The following is a 20,720-nucleotide window of genomic DNA, read 5'->3' on the forward strand; positions in this document are numbered from 1 at the left end:
ATGGCCATTATTCAAAAACAGGCGATTGTATTACAAATCTGTAAAATGCGTTGGAAGCAGAATTAATTTCTGCGCATTTTGACACCTCATTTGTAGCAATTGTCTCAATATTGACGTCACAGCGTACATTTTAATCAATGTAACCCAAGATTTGAAAGTTGCAGTAAATTGTATTGATTTGTATTCAGTGTAATGGAAGGAAATCTGTATAATGATATCTTGAGTGTTTTTGTATTGTTGTAAGTGCAACTTTCAAATCTGGACCTCACTACATTAAATTGACCGGTGTTTTATTGTTTTCTTGGCTATCGTGTCAAATGAGGTGTCAAAATGCGCTTAAATAAATTCTGCTTCCAACGCATTTTACAGATTTGTAATACAATAGCCCGTTTTTGAATAAAGGTAATTATTAAAGGGGGGTTAGTTACTTTTTTGAGATGTTTATTATAAGACACTGAAAATAAAACATTATAAGCTGTATAATGCAGATCATCGCTAGGTTCAATGATATTTGCTTACTTAACAGTTTATGATTCTCTATAGGAAACAGATTTATAGTAGACAGGCTTCGTCTTGATCCACCGAGCTAATGTCTGAGTTCGCTTAAGCGGTGTAATACGTGAATAGGAAATTATGATCTCCTTACACATTCAATCCTCCTCTACACGGACCTATATATTTCTCTCAACAGAGCTTTCTTGTTTTAGTCAAACTGTCATCTTGTTTGTGTAAAAGTTGGAAATTTATACATAGAATATAACCTGGCCTTGAAGTTGACGTATTAGTCAACTTACCAGTGGCGTAATCAAGGGGTTGCATCTCCCCCCTCCCCCACCCCCCACCCCGGTGGAAAAAACTGGCTATGCCACAGCAGCTGGCTGAGGCAGGACTTGTTATATTAATGTTGCCGTTTCGTTTCATCTACCTACCATGCTGGCTGAGTCAGTTAACGTTACAAGTAAATTTGCTTAATTGAGACCTAATCAAGAAGTATTTCCTTTTTCTTCTTAAATTGGGGGAAATTCAATGTTCCGGTGTTAAAGTTGTCAATTGAGTTAGGCAGCATGTTATCTGCAGTAAGCTAAAAGGGTATACGATATCTATGATGTCAATGACACTATTATAAGTACAGCATGTATACGGTATTAATATTGTTTATCCGTTCTTAACTGTTATTTAAGCAGATGACTGAGCTACAATATCAAAAATAAACTGGAAGTATATAGTACCCATTCTACACCTGTACAATATTGTAATGCTCCTCTGCACCATATCTCTCATTCTATTACCCTTACGACCCATTATTCAAAATCGCGCACTGTGATTTGTTAAAACACGTCACGTGAGAGCCCATTATTCTGCAATAATGGGTCAAGCGCCGTAACACATTCTACGCACAGCATTACGCTTGGTTACGCGTGCAATATTTCCGCGATATGCGCTGTCATTTACGCGTACGCGCTCCACTTTGAAGTAAACAACTTAAAATATTTGTGCCAAAAAATGATATTTTCTCTTTAATTCGCACTATTTTCTGGTAATAGAATAGAAATAAAGGTGCAGCATTATCCTTTACACGCAAATAATGTGTCCTCGGCAGTAAAACGTTTAAATAATGGGTTCGGCTGCGCCTCACCCATTATTTACGTTTTACTGCCTCGGACACATTATTTGGGTGTAAAGGATAATGCATTACCCTTTATTTCTTAAATATTGATCGGTTGGGAAAGGGGGATACATGTATGTATACATTCAGGCACTGCTATTATCATTCTTAGTTTCCAGTCACTTATATACACTGTTCTAAACAAGTATCGTTGAACTTGAAAAAGTCGCGATTATTAAAAAAACCTAAACGGGTATTGAGCAATTCAATAAACTCCCAGAATGCAGCATTTTTATACTGCGAATGTTAGAGCATGAAATAACGTCCTTTAAGGCAATAGAAACAAATCAGTTCGTTCTCTCGATTGACCATCGATGCTTGCTCGGTCCTTATTAGTTATGAAGTCAGTTAAAGGGGGATTTCGTGATCCTAGCATCCTTTTTTATGACATTTTTATGACATTTTTCAGTAGATATCCACAAAAAAGCATGAAAGCTTATTCCCAAAATTTCAGTTAATTCCGATTATGTGTATTACACTGCTCCATTATGTTGTAATTTCGTTCAAATTTATTTTTGGTACATAAACATTATGTAGCCAGAGGTTCCAGTGGTATAAAAAATCTCAACTTTTTTGAGGAAGTGGGGGTGATGAGGCTGTGGATCACGAAATGCCCTTTTAATTGACTATTGTTAAAATGATAACATATGAATCTTAGTATGTATTGATATTTACCAATATCATTTAACATTAATTCTCATTAATTAGTTGTTAGTTCATTAACAACAAGCATCGTAGTAGCATCGACGGTCGATCCAAAGATCGAACAAATTTGGTTCTGGTGCCTAACCTTTTATTTATCCCGTTTTTCAGAACCCGGTTATGTTGGTTGTTACCATGACGAACCCCACGACTCTATGTTCCGAGCTGGCCACGATACCGACAGAGGGATGGATCTGGCTACCTGCAAAGCATTCTGTAGAACTAAAAGAGCCAAATATGTGGGTCTGAAGAATACACAGGAATGTCATTGTGGAAGAAATGGCGTCCATTTAGGCCAGCCTACACATGAGAAATTTAAGGACAGCGAATGTCAAATGCCATGCTCAGGAAATTCTGATGAGATATGCGGAGGTGTGAGCACTAAAGGAAATTATGTGGTATCGGTTCACCACAGTAAGTATATGGGTTAAAGGGGTACTTCTTGATTTATTTTTTATAGTCCCCACTTTTAGGGTATTATTGTTCAATATATATCCACCAAAGAAAATGAAAGAGTTTATTTCAAAAATTGCATTTGATACGGATATTGAATTTGTGAGTTATGTGTATATACTCGTGTGTATTACAGGGACCCATATACCACTCCGTTGTATTTTTAGACTGTAGACAGCTTGAAATGATAAATTGGACGATATTTTCGTCAAAAGACCGAATCTGCAAAAAACGTTATGCACACATATATTTTGAAGTCCCAGAACAACAAACACAAATATATTTTTAAAACGTTATAGGTGTGTTATAAACGAAGTTTGATTTTTGTCATGAAAAACATATCACCATTTCTAAAATGTCAAAATGTTATTGTAAACTATTTGTGGGCAAGCATTGTTTAAAAACATTTTTTCAACACTTAAACAAAATTATGTAGGTCCTTATGGTTCTCCTACATGACCAAAAGGATTTTTCAATTTTCAGTTTCCATAATAAGTCATAATGGTTTCTTACAGTGATTTTCCTTGTTCTCATAGTCCCCATCAGAATTTGTAGTTTACTCACAATATATTTATATGTTTTGGTCAAGGCTGACAGCTTACTATACAGCTTATATTACTAGATAAATAAAATAAATCTATATATTTTGTTTTTGTATCTAGTGAGATCAGGAGAGTGTTCAACCTTATCACATCCCTCCAATGGATATATGCTAGATACCGAATACTCCTACGGTGATGTCGTAAGATTCCAGTGCTATCAAGGCTTCTCATTGGTTGGATCATATGCAGTGAGATGTGATGTCAATAGAGGACTTGGAGAAAACAGGGTCGCGTGGAATGCTACTGCACCTGTATGTGTCGGTAAGTCAGTAAGATGAAAGGAATGTGACGTCATCAAGAAAAGTGGGCCGCGTAGGTCAAAAAAGTTATTTCTTTATACTTATGGCCACAAAAATGCATTGTAAATTCAGTAGTTAAGGGGGCACACAGGATCACTCAAAGTCGGAAATGTTAAACATTATTTTGTGTTATATTTTTAAAAGTAATGATGACAAGTACATAAAAGTATACATTTTCAGAAAGGAAATGACACAAGGAATCCATCTAGCACGGCAGATTTCTGCAAAAAATTAGCAGTTTTTGAGAAAAGCGTCAAAATTGATTTTCCATGCCAATTTTTTTCGGTCCGCCATAACAACTTACCCAAAATATCAAAATGGATGAAAATTGCATATTTGTGTTCAAAAGACACGCATCTAGAAATGTTTTCTTAAATTTTTGATTTTTTCTTCGATTTTTATGGGTCAAAATAGATCAAAATTTGACTTTTTTTCAATTTTGACCAAAATTTGAGATAATTTAAGGTATATTTTCAAAACGAAGAAAAAATTCATAAATTTTAGAAAAAATCTTTCTAGGTTTGTGTCTTTAAAACACAGATATGCCATTTTTGTCAATTTTGATATTTAGGGTAAGTTGTTATGGTGGACCGAAAAAAATTGGCATGGAAAATCAATTTTAGCGCTTTTCTCAAAAAGTGCTCATTTTTGCAGAAATCTGCCGTGCTAGTTGGATTCATTGCATCATTTCCTTTCTGAAAATGTATACTTTTATGTACTTATCATCATTACTTTTAAATATACAATACAAAACAATGTCTAAAATTTGCCACTTCGAGTGATCCTGTGTGCCACCTTAACACGTCTCAGTAAATTAAAGATGTTTAATGTCAAGCGCATTTTCCTCATGTTTTTTCAAATGTTATCGATCAGGGTTAATTATTTTGAAATCAATACAATCTTCTTCAACTGTAGTTAGTATTTCAAATGAGAGTTACCCAATTGTTTATTCTATTAAAAGGTCACACTCCCTCTGTAAAAGACAATGGAATACCCCAATGTGATTCTACTTCTTTGCGGTATCCTTCCTCTTTTCAACTCAATTTCACAAGAGTTCTCTTTTTCTAGTTCATTTAAGAATTTTTCCTATTTTGTTCTTGATTCAATTTGATAGTTTCGCCAGTGACATCAGACAATCAATCGTGGCTCACAAGGGGATCATCGGGAAAATGTGAGTATGTCATTTTAATTTCTTGCGTTTATAAGACCACCGACATCTCTCATATATATTCACTGCTATGGGGGTGTTAAAATTATAGGTCCAAGGTGATCTCAAAACCATGGCTATCGCCCAGGACGAAAAAAGACTATTGCCCGGGCAATAGTTCATTCTTGACAGAATTCATAACAAGGGAGCATAGCCAATTCAATGACCGCACTTTTAACCAATCAGATGACAGAAATTTATTTCACACTCTACTTTTAAACAAATCCAGTGTATATTTTTAAATTATGAACAAAAAAAACCTTATATTTTCATAATTATTGTTTTCTCTATTATGACGAGTTATAAATGCCTATATCTCAAATTAATAGATAAATTAGATAACGGTTTTTGCATCTGTACTCATCCATAGCATCTAAACTAGACTTGACATATTTTTGATATACCCAAGCTCCTGTTTTTCAATATTCTACAAATAGGCCTAGGCCTATGTATCACGCGAATGGCAAATATATGATAAAGAAAAGTTAGAAAAGTTAAAATGTCAAACCATGAAGTTCAAAAACGTGTTTTGGTATGTAAACCTTAACTTAAAACGTCATATTTTTTACTATCGATCACAGTCAAAAGTAACTACTCAAATTACAAAAGTCCTGAGTGATCGTTGTAGGGCGTTCAGAACAAACAGTAAGGTAAAACATGTCAAAGGTAAAAAGGTTAAAAAGGCTTCATCTCCTACATGCTCGCCTTTGCTCGAGAGGAAATATTGCAGTTATTTTGCTAACCCGTATTTCTTTTCTAAATAACGTGCCATTTTGCACTTTGAAAAGAATATTATGTCGAGCGTTCCTTTTACTTTTTTAATAAATAATATGGAACATAAAAAGACATAAATCAGAAACTTGCCAGACTGTAGTCGGAAATGACGGTGTTTTTAATCCTCGCACGTTTATATGATCGTGGTTTGGCATGCTACTTTTGAAACAAAGCTAAGAAAATCCAGCTACAAATCCCCTTAAGGTGTAGACCTACACTTGTAATACCTAGTCTGAACTTAGACATTCAGATGAAGCGACATTTCCTACAGCTATCTCTCTCTCCCATCTTTTTCTCCTTCTCTCCTCTATCCCCCCCCTCTCTCCCTCTCTACCCCCTCTCTCTCTAACACCAGGGGTCAAATCCAAAATGGATTCACGTCTTTAAATCAACATTTTGTGATGCGATCAAGAAAAATCAGTCGGAACTCGGAAATATTGATTTTGAGATACAGCCAAACAAAGGAAATATTTCCTTTTGTTTCCTGTTGTTTTGGAAACTCTTTAATTGCTTATTATCTTTGAAACAGGTTGTTAAATTTAAATGGGGTTTTCTGCAAAATGCACTTTGTAAATGCCTCTTACTATCTTATAAGAAACTGAAAATTTAATATCTCCGAGTTCCGACTGATTTTGCTTGATCGCATCACATTTGATGTGTGGAAATTCTCATGCTTCTACCAAAAAGTACACAATGCGTCAGGTTATAACAGCTGTACTATTTGCCAAATTTCCGGAAATTTTTGGCAAATTTTAAAAACGTACTACGTGGGCTATTTTTTCAGAAAATTTGGAACAAACTACCCAAAACTACGTCCATATACCAAAATACACACATACCTCAAAAGGAGGTCATTTAATATACCATATCTGTTGTACATTAAGACGACGAAACTTGAAATGCCTTTAATATTTTTTATTTGCTCATGCTAAGGTTAACATAAGTCTATTTATAATTTTCCTATTTTTGCTTATATATACTTTAAACAGTCATTTCATTATCTCAATCATTAACCTTTCAAAACCGAATCTATCCTATCTGAACGACTACTTATCAACAGTCAAAGTCCCCGTGCATTGTATGCTGCGAATTCTCGCATATTCATAAGGGCCGACTGTTCGATTGTGCCGTGTCTAACAATCACGCCAGCGATACGTGCCTTCGCGTATACGCAATAGAGCTTTACGTGCCTTCGCGTTTACGCGAAAGATCGTAAAAATACGCGGAACGTGCGTAGCAGTCTCGCCTGTCGCATTTCATAGAACATCGGCCCTCATTATCGGGTGATGCTGAGACTTTGACTGTTTAGAGTTTGTCTGTTATATCCACAGAGGAGTAAGATAAGACAGAGCGCGTACCACCAGTCAAAGTCTCCGCCTCATCCGATAATGAGGGCCGATTGTTCCATGAAATGCGCCAGGCGAGACTGCTAGGCAATTACCGCGTATTTGCACGGTCTATCGCGAGTAATCGCGAAAGCACGCAACGCTCTATCGCGTATACACGAAGGCACGCAACGCTGGCGTGATTGTCAGGCGCGAATAAACGAACAATCGGCCCTCATGAATATGCAAGAACTGGTAGCATACAATACACGGGGACTTTGACTGGTGGTACGCGCTCTGTTTTATCTTACTCCTCTGTGCTGTTATCTTATTCGTCCATGGCAAGAAGGCCCGTCTGCAATAGCTGCCATGTGATATATTTTAGATGTATACATTACAGTCCGCATTAATTGTCTTCTGTCTATTTATAGGACAGCTATTGCAGATAGCGCCTTGTAATATAACAAAATAATTTTCCTCACAATTTAAATCAATAGAGATTCTGATTTTTGCTGTTATCAATGTATGAGGCTGAAAACAAAATCAATGAAACATTGTTTTCAGAGAAATGATCTCAATTCCAATTCAAACTTGTTTGTGCGCTAAAACCAAAACAGAATTTTACTGAGATAGTTTAACAGTTACTCAAAGCATAATTTTGCTCACCTGAGAGCTTTCGGAATGTATCACTATTCCTTGTTCACTCGGTTGATGCACTATGAATGATGCCTGTTGCTGGTCAGAAACCGTCGGACTGTGACGTGACTCCGGAAATGTTATACGCCCTACATCCTATCAGCGCTCAAGTGTATTTACGTTTCCGCATGAATTATTGTTTACGCATGATCAATTGCATGAGATCAACAGAGTTTTCTTTCCGTTTTACTTACTAGACCCAGAATACGAATCGGACAATTCTTCACTAACCTCGCCACCTCCGACTTCGGAAGCCTCTTTGAGCATAACATTTAATTTTAAAGCCGATGTTCCCCTGGGCAATGGTAAAGCTGATGCTCCCCAGGACAATGCTAAAGCGTCATTGACGAAAGGTATTAACTTCGCAGATTGTCTGAAAGAAAAATGACCAAATCCGTTTTACACATTAATTAATCGCGTTCAGTCAATGATCGATCGCTCTTTGATAGAGATTCAAGTATAACATAGGTTCATATTATTTAATTTCCAAATGTTACTTACATTCTTGGTTACGTTCTGATTTAGTGAATATATGAATCAGCATTACTCTCTAAATTCCTAAGATTAAAAAGTTAATCTATTCGATTAAAAATTCTTAATCTAATAGATTAAAATGCAAAACCATTAGATTGAATTTTTAACCTTAATTTGGATCAGTCTTTGATTAGTTTCTGGATTAATCCAAGATTAATCCATGCTATGATTTAAAAAGTTAATCTAATAGATTTGAATTTGAATCTTTAATATGGTAATCTGATTCAGATTAGCTCAATATATTAGATTGTGAATCTTTAATCTAAGCTTGAATTTGTCCCTCGTCGCATTTTTTTAATCTTATAAATTTAGAAAGTAATTGATCTTGTACAGAAAGCTTTACAAAATTCTTGCTTGCTTTACATGATCATTCTGGTATTTAGAAATTTTAGCACGGAATTATAATACCTTTTGGCCCGTCATTTTTTATTCAGATATACTGCGTCATCGTCAAACGTTTGTCCACGTGGTATTGTCCTGTCACGTGATATTGTCCTGTCACGTGGTGTTGTCCTGTAACGTGCTGTGGAACCATTGCTTACAATAAGCTATATTAATGCATTGTTTTGTTCAGTTGTAATGTCTTGTTTTGTTTGTATTATCATTATTTCTTTTGTTACAACTTGTTTAGCTAACTAAAATATACGTATTCTGGGTTAATTTTGAAGAGTGTCAATGTCCGATGTTTCTTTATCGGATAAGTGTTCTAATCTCCCAGATTAAACGGGTTACGTAAAGTAAAACAAATGCGTAAAACAGGTTAAAGGCGATTACTTGATCAACTTAAATCGCCATAATTGTTTTATGAACTAAATTGCAATATAAAAGAACCATGTAATGCCAAAATAAATCTAGAATAATATGCCAAATAAATAAATATATAAATAAATAAATGATAAATACTAGCGAATTAAATTGTTGTCGGACACTGTCGTTTCCATCAAGTTGCCTAAGTCGTTAGTGATCAAAATTGAAAAGGATATGCCAAGTTCCAACTTTCACAAGCATAAAAACATTGCACAGATTGATTAAATAAACAAGTGCACCAAATATGTCAACTAAACTTTGGATGTAAACCATGAAACCCTTGCCAAAACATGAAAATCATTTCAATACTGTATGACATACTATATACGCCAACGGTGAATAATGTAGCATCATCCCGGCTGTACATTGCCTCTGACAAATATGACGTCAATGCATGGGTGGACCCTTTTGCCACCTGATACGCGTATCATCCGTCATTTTTAATAGCGTCTAGTTTAAGGTAATTTAGAAGGATTCATGACTTGGCTTTTTAAGATTATCTGATCATATTGAATTTCACCAAGTAGCTTGCAAATTGAATTTAGTTTGACTTTTATAAACACTGATCATGGTTTGCAATCCATTCCCAGTATGAACCACAATGGCCTCATCCCAATTGCATAGTTCAATATTAAACTTCAATTAAACAATCATAGAGCAAAATTTGACCTGAAGTTGCAGAGTATGAGTTTTTGTACCAACATTTTCAAAGGTCATTCGATGAATGTACAAATGCAATTATGAAACGCGGCACACAAATGAGTAGTTCCTTCAGATCGTGTAATCATAGGATTCCTCAAATACCTATGGTGTAATACTATAGAATTCTACCTGCAAGCATATAATTATGCCTGTAAAAATGAGTGGTGTGGTGGTTTTTATTTTTGACGAAAGAGTCGAAAGGCACACACCCTCCACAAAAACATTTCAATAGATTGGTCTTACATTAATATGTTTGTACATGAGTCGCCTGTATCAGTAATAATCACCGTACTTGCTCAAACTTTCGTCAAAAGAAATTAAAGGCATGCTTGTATATAGCATTCTACGGTATCTTCAAAGTATTCTAGAATACTTTGGTATCTTCCTACAAGATAATAAAATAGCTGAATTAGTTTTGAAAAAAAAAGTCCTTAATTTTCCCATTAATTCATGTGGCCTACTGCAACATGAATCATAATGAAACCTATTCGGCCGGATTATATGGATGTCATAATAAATTGATAGGTTCTCGACAATAAAAAAGTAACTAAATGGGCATGATAACGTAAATAACATTAAGCATGATAACGTAAACAACATGACCTGTTATTATTTTAGAAACCAAAGTTATCATAGGTTATGGAATTCTATTTTATATAAATCTTTAAAATATATGGAAAATAATGACAATTGTGATTAATGTCAGTATTAAATGTTAATGTTGATGTTTAATGATATGTGTTTTTGAAAGCGGATGTTAAACACTACCAGATTGCTATTGCTGACAACCCAAGCGGTACACTGCTGTAAAGTTACTGTGTGGCTATTCTTCAGTAGTATTCTTCAGTAGTGTGGCACCAATCCAGTACCAGTGTGTATGATTTACATGTAATTCCGATGTGTGTACGGAGTACCTACATGAGTACTCAGAGTACCAATGATGAAGCAGCAGGGCACTAGTGTACATCTGGGGTGGCAGCAATAGGAATCTGGTAGTGTACATGTTATTGTCGTAAGGCTTCACAAGTCTTCATATGGCTTCAAAGGCTTCATGAGTTTTAATTAGTCTTCATAAGGCTTCATAAGGCTTCATAAGGTTTCATAAGGCTTCATGTGTCTTTCGAAGGCTTCATACGCCTTTAAAAGGCTTCATGCACCTTCATTAGTCTTCATAAGGCTTCACAAGGCTTCATAAGTATTCATAAGGCATTATAAGGCTTCATGTCTATCCATAAGGCTTCATAAGTCATAAATTTATTCTCACTCTGTATATTCTCTTGATTTTTTATTTGACAGTATTGGCTGACAGACCTGGCATCGTTTTAGTGATAGCTTTTGTTGTGGTATTAGCTCTTTGTGTTCCAGTCTTTATATTTGTTTTAGTCCGAGGAAAATTTGCAAGACGGTAAGACTAAGAGTATTGTATACACGTATTTGGACATAACATTCTATTAAATTTTCTAAAACGTGGCACAAAAGGGTTTTCATACATTTGCGTTTAGTGAAGTAGATCTCTGCATTGCCAAAACCAAAATGAATGAAACACACGGTATTTGAAAGTTCGAACTGCTCCCTTGACGTTAATGTAAGCATCATGTCACAACAGTATTCTCGTATTGCCAAAAATGACGCTTTTCACCTGCACAATTTTTTTTTTTTTTTCTGCACACCCGCTATCTATAAACGATCGAAATCGATATACCCTAAATTCTATTAATGAATATTTAAATTAAACAACAACAACGTGGAAAACTAGTGTGCATTTTTAAAAGTCATTAATATGTTATAAATATTCAAAATGTATTTAACAATACATTCACCACCTAGGTCAGTATGTAAGATTATGTTCCGTTCAGATTTACTTTCATCACAATACCAGCTGTATCAAAATGATTAGCACCCATCAATTTTCATTGATAATATGGATGAGTCTGACACATCAAAATTCAACGTATTAGACCAAAAAAAAGTTGTTTGCTTGCCCTCGTCCGACCGACCGTCTCGGCAGTCCCGACCGTAGAACTTTTTTTGTTGAAAAAAGTTGGTTTTTTTGCGATTTTCCCAAAAATGGCATGTATTTTTCGTCTGAAAAACCGATGATTTAAAAGAAACGTTGTAAAATACCATATCCTGCTTGTTTACGTGTCCGGCTGTGCCTGACTGTCGGGTTCCGCAATTTCGTATACCACCTCAGCGTCTAAGCTCTAATACAATTTGCTATCCACCTGCACATTTCGGACGGCGCATCTAGGGATGAGTTTATTTACAGGCAAAATATAACCGTGCATATCGTGCAAGAATGGATACAATATAGCAGATGTTAAAATATGGTAAAAGTAGATAAAATTTGAAAACAGTTGTACCCGATATTCATTTCTTGTTTATAAATATTTAGATTCATGATATTTGTTCGTATCGACTAGGAATTAACATTGCACTATTTTTGTCAACATGTTTGTTGAGGCTTCTTTTATTAAGAGCACAAATCGCTCGGTATAATATGATTTCACTTTAAACATGGCGGACAGCGACAGAACACGAGTAGCGCTAGCTGTACAGGTGAAGCAAGGGACCGAACACGCTGATTAATATGATAGTTTTGAAAAGCAGAAAACACTACATGTAGGAGAATTGTACACTTCATTAAACGTAGGCCTACATGTAGAAGAGCTACAATTGTTTAAGGTGCAAGTGGCGAGCACAGATGCTGGACCATGGCGTGATGTTGCTTCTACGGAAATGCTTGAACCATTAATTGCATTCGGTATTCGCCATGTCTGTTTCTGGGAAACGGAAAAAAAAAACTTTTCCCGACCGACCGACCCAATTTTTAAAATCCATTCGAGGGCAAGCAAACAATTTTTTTTTTGGCCTAAGATCCACATAATTTATAGATAAATTGTGTAGCAAGTAATAAAGTATATATGCATTCTGGAAATTTGGAGAGTATACCTTGGTCTGGGGCGGACATTTTAAAAATGAATTTAGAAGAGCAGCAACGACATCACTTGCATTATATTCCAGATGTTAAATCTACATCATATGCAAAATTTGAGGAAATTCGCACGAGTCCGTTTTATATTAGGGCCATTTGTCTATAACTGGTCTTTACATGTAGCCCTATGGAGAGAGTGCCCGTTGAGGGCGCTATAACCCCATTTTAGGAACAAAATGTGATTTAAAGAAAACGGACTCATGCGAATTTTCTAAAATTTACAGAGTATGTGGTATGAACATGTAGAAATATAATCAAGCAGTTGCCCTACCTGCTCTTCTCAGAAAAAATAAAAAGTCCTATACCTCAATGATAATGAAACCTAGGTGATATGTGCAAGCTAGTATCCAATCTTGCCTTAGGAAAACTCAGGCTTTTCAATTATCATCCAAATTGATAGGTACCATTTCGATACAGCCTGTACACATTGGTACAAGTGTAATAATAATGTATTGCAGAGTAGACGTATTTGTACTTAATATATATACAATTATACATCTACATAATACATACTCTATGATGAAACAATATTTAGTATTACAAAGTATAGGAATGAGTGGCGAGATGTAGATGCCACAGAAACGCCATTAGACTATCCCAGTTGAAACCCATACACCCCCTATGAAAGACATGAACTAATCTTCCACACAAGGAGTGTGCATTTGTATGTGGACTACAGGAATGGCTGGCTTCAGATTAAAAAGAATAATCACATTATATGTGTGGGAGATTTAGGGGTATATGGATTCCAATTGGAATAGTCCATATATAGGGTCCACAAGTTCCCCCTAAATACTTTTCAAAATAAATCGGAAAATATTTGACAAAATGCAAACGTGATAAAGAAGGTACGGGTAGCCGTATTAATTTTACACATATGGACCAAATTATAGCGTCACACGTCATTGCGTTCAGTAACAATGGTTCATTTTGTAAAAAAGATACCGTTTTAAACAGTGCTAAAAGTTGCATCTAAGTACATAGGAGTCAGCTCTCAAACAATACAGTAGGCCAGGTCTATTCAGGTGCTTGTTAAAGAAAACCTGACTGCTATGGACTCGGGTGCAACTTTTTAAAACGGCCTCTTTTCTTAAACAATTAACCATTGTGACTGAACGCAATGACGTGTGACGCTATAAATTGGTTCACCTGTGTAAAGCAAATAGGGCTATACATATCTTTTGACATTGTTACCTTTCGTAAAATATTTTTGACTTATTTTAAAAAAGTATTAGGGGGGAACTTATAAGTTGTGGACCGTATAAAACAACACAAAATAATATAGTCTAATGCATTGATAAATATATTTACTGAAAGATACATTTATGATTATGAAAGTAAGAGGAGGATTCATGGTTGATGTTGTAACTGATGACAAGTATAACAATTATGAGCACAATGGAAATTGTCAGTAGCATTCATGTAATAATGAGCTAAATTTGTTCGATCGTTGGACCGACCGTCGATGCTGCTTCGATGCTTGTTACTAATGATCCATCAACTAATATTGTGGTTTGCGAGCTTGAATGAAAGCGCTTGGAAGAAAGGAGACTCAAGCGCTCGACTGTCTCTTCTGTATACAGCACATTATTCAGGTTGTCTCCATCAACATTAATAAATTCCCCGCTGGTACCAGACCAAGACAATGTACCAGATAGACCTCATCCGTTTCCTTTATGCGACCACAACCAAAGACTGTTGCAAGTATGGATATTCAACAAGAACTGCAGCTCAATGGAATACGTTATAATTGCTGACATCAGAGACTCTTATAGCTGTTTTAGCTACCCTGTTAAGGAGTTTGCACAGTATACTACAGAAGCAGATGCAGAGATTAAGAAAATGCAATTAATTGGTATTTCATAAATAATCAGGATCGACCGAGCATAGATGGTCGATCGAAAGACCGAACTTATTTGGCTCTATTACCTTAAATAATAACCATGTTATCAATTTATTTTCTGTCTCACAGGAAAGTGGTTGCCGACGCTAAAACCGACAAAAACTACCAAGATTTGCTATACAATCCAAGCTATGAATTAGACTCGAGATACGAACCTCTTAGACCTCCACGGAAAAGTGACATTTCACGCATGCGCAAACAGAAAGAAGACGACCAGATACAGCAGAAGACGAAGACAGCACCAGGTGGTCTTCATTTAGACGATCCATATACTGCATGGCAACAGCAAGACTTTGGAGCAAACAGCGGACCTTCGCACAATTCTATGCATAATCTAATGGTTTCTACTATCAATGCCATGCCACAATCTGCGAGACGCGTGAAAAGTTTCACACAAAATGATGACCCACAGATGTACAGTAATGGAAATACATTGAACTTTAAAAAACACCATTCAAGCGTTCGTAATGATAGCGTGCGTAGTTTCAGAAATGGAGAATTGAGTAGATATAGGCAAGAAGATGATGAAACACATTATGCGGTGGTTATTTGAAATAATGCTATAGTGATGTTATTGTTATACAACAGAAAATAACACTAACAATTTACAATGCATGATGTTCAGATAAAATCGTGTTCGAGCAGGTGTTGTAATTTGTGAATCCTCAAAGAATGCGTATTGCTATACTTGCAGTTAATACAAAGATATAATATGGAGACACAGGACGTAATTAAGGAAGACATTAATTATATCATTGTGCGTGATTACACCAAAGGTGAAGGTGCTTCACGATCTTCAGACAAGATAGATGCCGTTCAAGTACGGACTGCTGATTGATATAACTATATCTAATATAGATATCTATTAAATAATGGGGTTTACCTTCTTTCTTCGAGATCTATTAATATTAAGATTCTTACAATTGCTTTTGCAATAAGAAGTCATACAGAGAGATTAACTTTAAAAACAGGACGTTTAAGGAAGAAATTATTTATATCAGTGTGAGTGATAACGCCAAAATGTAAAGGTGCTACATGATCTTCAGACAAGAAGTACGGTCGAAGAAGTATGGAATTTTGATTGATATAATTTGCTAATGAATGATGGAAAATGACTTGAAAATCAGGACGTAGTAAACATGGTTAAGGAGTAAATTAATCATATCTCTGTGTGTGTGTGATCACTGTGAAAGTGCTTCACGATCTTCAGACAAGATATAAGTCGTAGACTAGTGCTGAATTTTGATTGATATATCTGCTAATGAATTATGGAGGTGTGCCTTCTTCGAGATTCATTAATATGGCCAAGATTCTTGCAGTTGCTTTTGGAATAAGAAGACTGTGCAATAGGCAATAATGTAATGTTTTCAATGGGATAATGTGGTTTTGTTCGTTATTTATCTATTTTTTTTACTTATCATTATTATTTCCTTATAAGAAACATGAATGTTATATCTTATGGATTTGGCCATACCTTTAGCTAGTTATTGACTTCAAAATCAGGACGTAGTTAACATGGTCAAGGAATAAATTAATCATAACAGTGTGTGTGATCACGCCAAATGTGGAGGTGCTCCATGATCTTCAGACAAGAAGTACGGTCGTAGAAGTACGGAATTTTGATTGATGTAATTTGTTAATGAATTACGGAGGTGTGACTTCTTCGAGATCCATTAATATGACCAAGATTCTTGTAATTGCTTTTGGAATATGAAGACTGCAATAGGTAATAATGTAATGTAATGTTTTCAAATGGATAAGATGTTTTTCTTCTTCTTCTTCTTCTTCTTCTTCTTCTTTTGTACTTATTTATCTTTTTTTTTTATTTACCATTACTTTTTTCTTATAAGAAACACGAATGTGGTTTCTTATGGGTTTGACTAGTTATTTGGGATTTGTCTTCAACATCGACCTTATAATTATATAATTATATTGGTCTGTAATACAGAGAGATTGACTTGAAACACAGGACGTAGTTAAGGAAGAAATTAATCATATCAGTGTGTGTGATCACATCAAATGTGAAGGTGCTTCACGATCTTCAGACAAGTACGGTATTTTGATTGATATAAGGCCGTAAAAATTAATGTTTTGGTTCTCGTCCAGAGGATTTTCATGAATTGATGAGGGAGGGAGGTGTTTTTTTTTTTTTTTTTTTTTCAATGTAAAATTAGCATTGTCAGTAGTTTTCGGTTTTTTCCAACAGTGCTCGAGGAAACGATGAGGCCCTTTTTTTTTTTTTTTTTTTCAAATGTGAGATTCTGAGGGATAAACCCCCTAGAGTACCACAAAAAGACTTGGAAGTGATGCTTGTTCTCTAATAAACTTATTTATATGTATGAAGATTTCATAAATCATTCCAAGTCTAAAAAATTGAAAAATCTAAAAAAATTTTAAAAATCTGACAAATCCCAGAAATTGAGGAGGAGGGACGAGAACCAAAATATTAATTTTACACGGCCTAATTGTCTAAGGTATGACTTCTTCGAGATCCATTAATATGACCAAAATTCTTGCAATTGCTTTTGGAATACGACGACTGTTCAATTGGCAATAATGTAATTTGTTCAAAATGATAAGTTACTTTTTCGATATTTATCTATTTTTCTATTCATTATTATTACTATTGTTATTTTCTTATGGCGCTAGCTAGTTATTTAGCATTTGTCTACAACATCGATCTTGTAATTATGTATATTGGTCTATACTACTTGTAATACAGAGAGATTAACTTGAAACACAGGACGTAGTTAAGGAAGAAATTAATCATAAGTATGTGTGATCACGCCGAAGGTGAAGGTACTTCACTATCTTCAGACAAGATATTTGTTGTCGCAGTACGGACTGCTGATTGGTATAACTTGCTAATGATTGATTCAATGTTGTTTGCAAGCAGGGGCGTTAATCTTGTGGGAAATACGGGAACATGTTCCCTCACACATTTTTTGACAAAATTAGCCACATTTCTATAATGCTTTACAAGACGGATTGACGACACTGCTTGCAATACACACCGCACATTAAGGTACCAGTTATGTTCACCCATGCATATCCTAAACAAAGACAAATATGATTACATTCATGAAACTCTTCTTCAGTTGTTACCGGTAGACAAATATGTTCAAATTAAAACCAGCAGCTAATACATGTACCCTTTGGCTCTCGTTTTTGAAATCGGTTGAAAATTAAAGAAACGGTTATCTCAACCCACGGAAGGAACGAAATCTAAAGTTGCATTTTAATATACTAATCAATGTAAAGCACGGCGTTAGTTTTTGTTAGAGATCGCTTTGTGTGCAATAAATAAATAATGGATAAAAACTGCAACTTTTGATTCAGTTTGCATCTTCCTTGGGATTTTGCACCACAGTGTTGTTATTTCTTGACCGATTTCAATAAATGAGGTGTTAAATTCGAGCTAGAAAAATGCAGCTATTGGCCGCTCAGTGGTTCTAATTATGACATATCTGTCTTTTTTATGATATCCATTGGGTGAAAAGTGTTTTTCCTTGTCCGTTCCTCTTATTTACTCTTCTTCCTCTTATCTTTTCTTCATTATCTACTCGAGCAATTTTGTCTTATTTCTTTTTTCTTTCCCCCTTTCATATTTCATTCCTTCTATTATTTCTTTTTTTTTCTGTTTTCTCCTTTTTCTTTCTCTGTTTTCTTTCTGTCCCTTTCTGTCCCTCCTCCATTTTTCAATAAGTTCTTATTTATTTATTTATTTATTTATTTATTTATTTATTTATTTATTTATTTATTTATTTATTTATTTATTTATTTATTCATCTGAGCTAAGTTGGATGGATATTATGGCTAATTATTATTTTGGACGTATCTTCATAATTATATTATTATTCTTTGCGCATAAATACACTGTACATATTAGAATTTAAATTGTATATACTTCAATCATTTTTAGTTTATTTTTTTACATAGATATAATCAAGAATACCAATGTACATTATATGGCATAAAAACGTCCTTATTTGAATATTAAATGAAATTAAGTTTGCAATGTATTTCTGATGTGTCTTTTACAATAAACAATTACGAATAGGCTATGCAGTGTATATCAAAATAAACTTAACCGTTTAATAAATGCCCCTAGATTTTAAAATGTAAGGTATTTGGTCAATATGCTCTAGTTGGAATCAACTTCTTCCCCACCCACAACTGTAAAATCACCTGCGTGTGACTACTATTACTAAGGACTCAGTGGCTATGTTTGCGCCAAGTAAAAATGCAGTTGCGCAAAGTCAATAAAGAACAAAACAACGTGCTTGGTGCACACAAGATGGTGCTCCTTAACACAGAAGGAGAACCGTGACGGAACGCCTTGCAGAATTGTTTGACAAACATATGATTGCTTTGAATCACTAAGTGGAATGGCCCCCATACCAAAATCAAATTGTGGGGCTATCTGAAATCAAAGGTTTTCACAAGTCCTACTGTCTCAATGCCCGGTCTCAATGATAGTCCTGCCGACCTGCCAGAACCGACACAACTCATGATCCTAAATATAATGCTACTGTCTTCTTGCCGCACGTAGCTGAGATATCTGAAGCTATATGTAAAGTGTTTCAGATTAAAAAAAACCCTTCGTGTATACTTCAACAAGACGACCAATACTCTGAGACAGCAACTTATACACCACAAGGACCATATTCCCAACGATATCCTGATATGAGCTATATATTCCTTGTGAGCTCTTGTGTATCGTGTGACCATCGGTAAAACTGGTAGAACTTTCAAGAAGAGAACTAGTGAACACCGAAGAGACATTGATTCTGGCAACACATAAAAATCAGCAGTCGCTGAACATATGTGGCAAAACCAACATGACATTTACGGTGGCAGTACCAAGATTTTGGACATGAACACCAAGTGGTCTGCAATGGAAGTTCATTGAAGCTTGGCATATCCATTTTACTAGTACTGCAGACATTTTCAATAGCGCAATAGGGACAAAGGATATGATGTTCCTCCTGAATGAAGTAGACCTCTCTGTGAGACCTCTGTTAATTAACCTCTGGTGTTTTCACTACACAGACAATTCCCTTATTGACATCCCTTCTTGACACTACCTGTCCATCACTTTGACAGTTCCCCTAATGTATATGATGCGCATCATCTTGTTATTTTTATTACTCTGAAGCTAAATAATAAACAAATGGATTTATAAAGCGCCTTTTTCAAGATCTTTAGAGGCTTCAAAGCGCTGTAATGATGGCACTCGCTTGCGTTCAGAAAGCTCGTCCATTTTGAAATGGACATCCCTAGGGAACGATTAAATTCTTTTCATATTTACCGACCTAGGCTACCAAGTTATTGCTGAAAGGCAAAGCCGAAATGACAAAGTAGCTCCACATATTAAGGCAATTAAACTAAACAAGGTCTAGGGGTGATTAAGGTAATAGGTAAACTGCAATATTGTATATCAAATTCAGTCTAGAGGCCAGCTGCTGAAGCGAGTAACAAGCAGATACTGAGGTAATGTATTGCCACAGAATGATAAGCTAGTGCTCAATCCATGCTTTTATTTAAATGGGGAAAAAAATAACAAAGGGGAGACATGGAGATATCGCACAATTAAATAAACTAATTTTACCCGCATACAGTGAGGCAACAAAGTATAATTAAACCTTTCCTACCAAAAAAAATCAGTAGCGTTGTGCTTACAGAATAATACAATACGAAGGCTTCAACACATTTGTTGCACCCATTTTAATTGGTCCATCTGTATGTATAAATACATTTTCATATCAACTATTATAATTCTTAGTGTTTTCTCATACAAAGAGTATTGTTCAAGTTATGATTAAAGACAAAATTTAAAAGATTAGTTTGCGTCTGACGTCACGTTCATCAAGTTTCCTACCACACTTGATTGGTTAATAGCGCGTAAAAGGAAGGAAGATTCATCTGATGTTGATTGGAGGAAAGAAATCGCAGAAAATGACGAAAAATTACGGTACTTTTGTAAGGCCAAAAAACAACTTTTCAGAGCATTTTTGACATGGTGCCTTCAGAAGAGAAAGTTTTACAGTGAGAA

At 35.3% G+C, this 20,720-nt stretch overlaps 1 protein-coding gene across 2 annotated transcripts in view; it reads left to right on the plus strand.

The window, feature by feature from the left end:
• LOC140165673 (uncharacterized) overlaps positions 1 to 15,824 on the plus strand; it is a 38,656-nt gene extending 22,832 nt beyond the window's left edge. The window contains exons 4-9 of one of the 2 annotated variants that reach the window (XM_072188975.1): positions 2,480 to 2,782; positions 3,484 to 3,684; positions 4,837 to 4,893; positions 7,922 to 8,077; positions 11,064 to 11,172; positions 14,735 to 15,824. In XM_072188975.1, coding sequence (XP_072045076.1) covers positions 2,480 to 2,782; positions 3,484 to 3,684; positions 4,837 to 4,893; positions 7,922 to 8,077; positions 11,064 to 11,172; positions 14,735 to 15,218 — 1,310 coding nt within the window. In that variant the 3' untranslated portion in view covers positions 15,219 to 15,824. The remainder of the gene's footprint in view (positions 1 to 2,479; positions 2,783 to 3,483; positions 3,685 to 4,836; positions 4,894 to 7,921; positions 8,078 to 11,063; positions 11,173 to 14,734) is intronic. The other variant, XM_072188977.1, reaches the window with a different exon arrangement.
• The last annotated feature ends 4,896 nt before the right edge of the window (positions 15,825 to 20,720 follow it).

This window comes from Amphiura filiformis, chromosome 12 (genome assembly GCF_039555335.1).
Source record: "Amphiura filiformis chromosome 12, Afil_fr2py, whole genome shotgun sequence".
Taxonomy (NCBI): Eukaryota; Metazoa; Echinodermata; class Ophiuroidea; order Amphilepidida; family Amphiuridae; genus Amphiura; species Amphiura filiformis.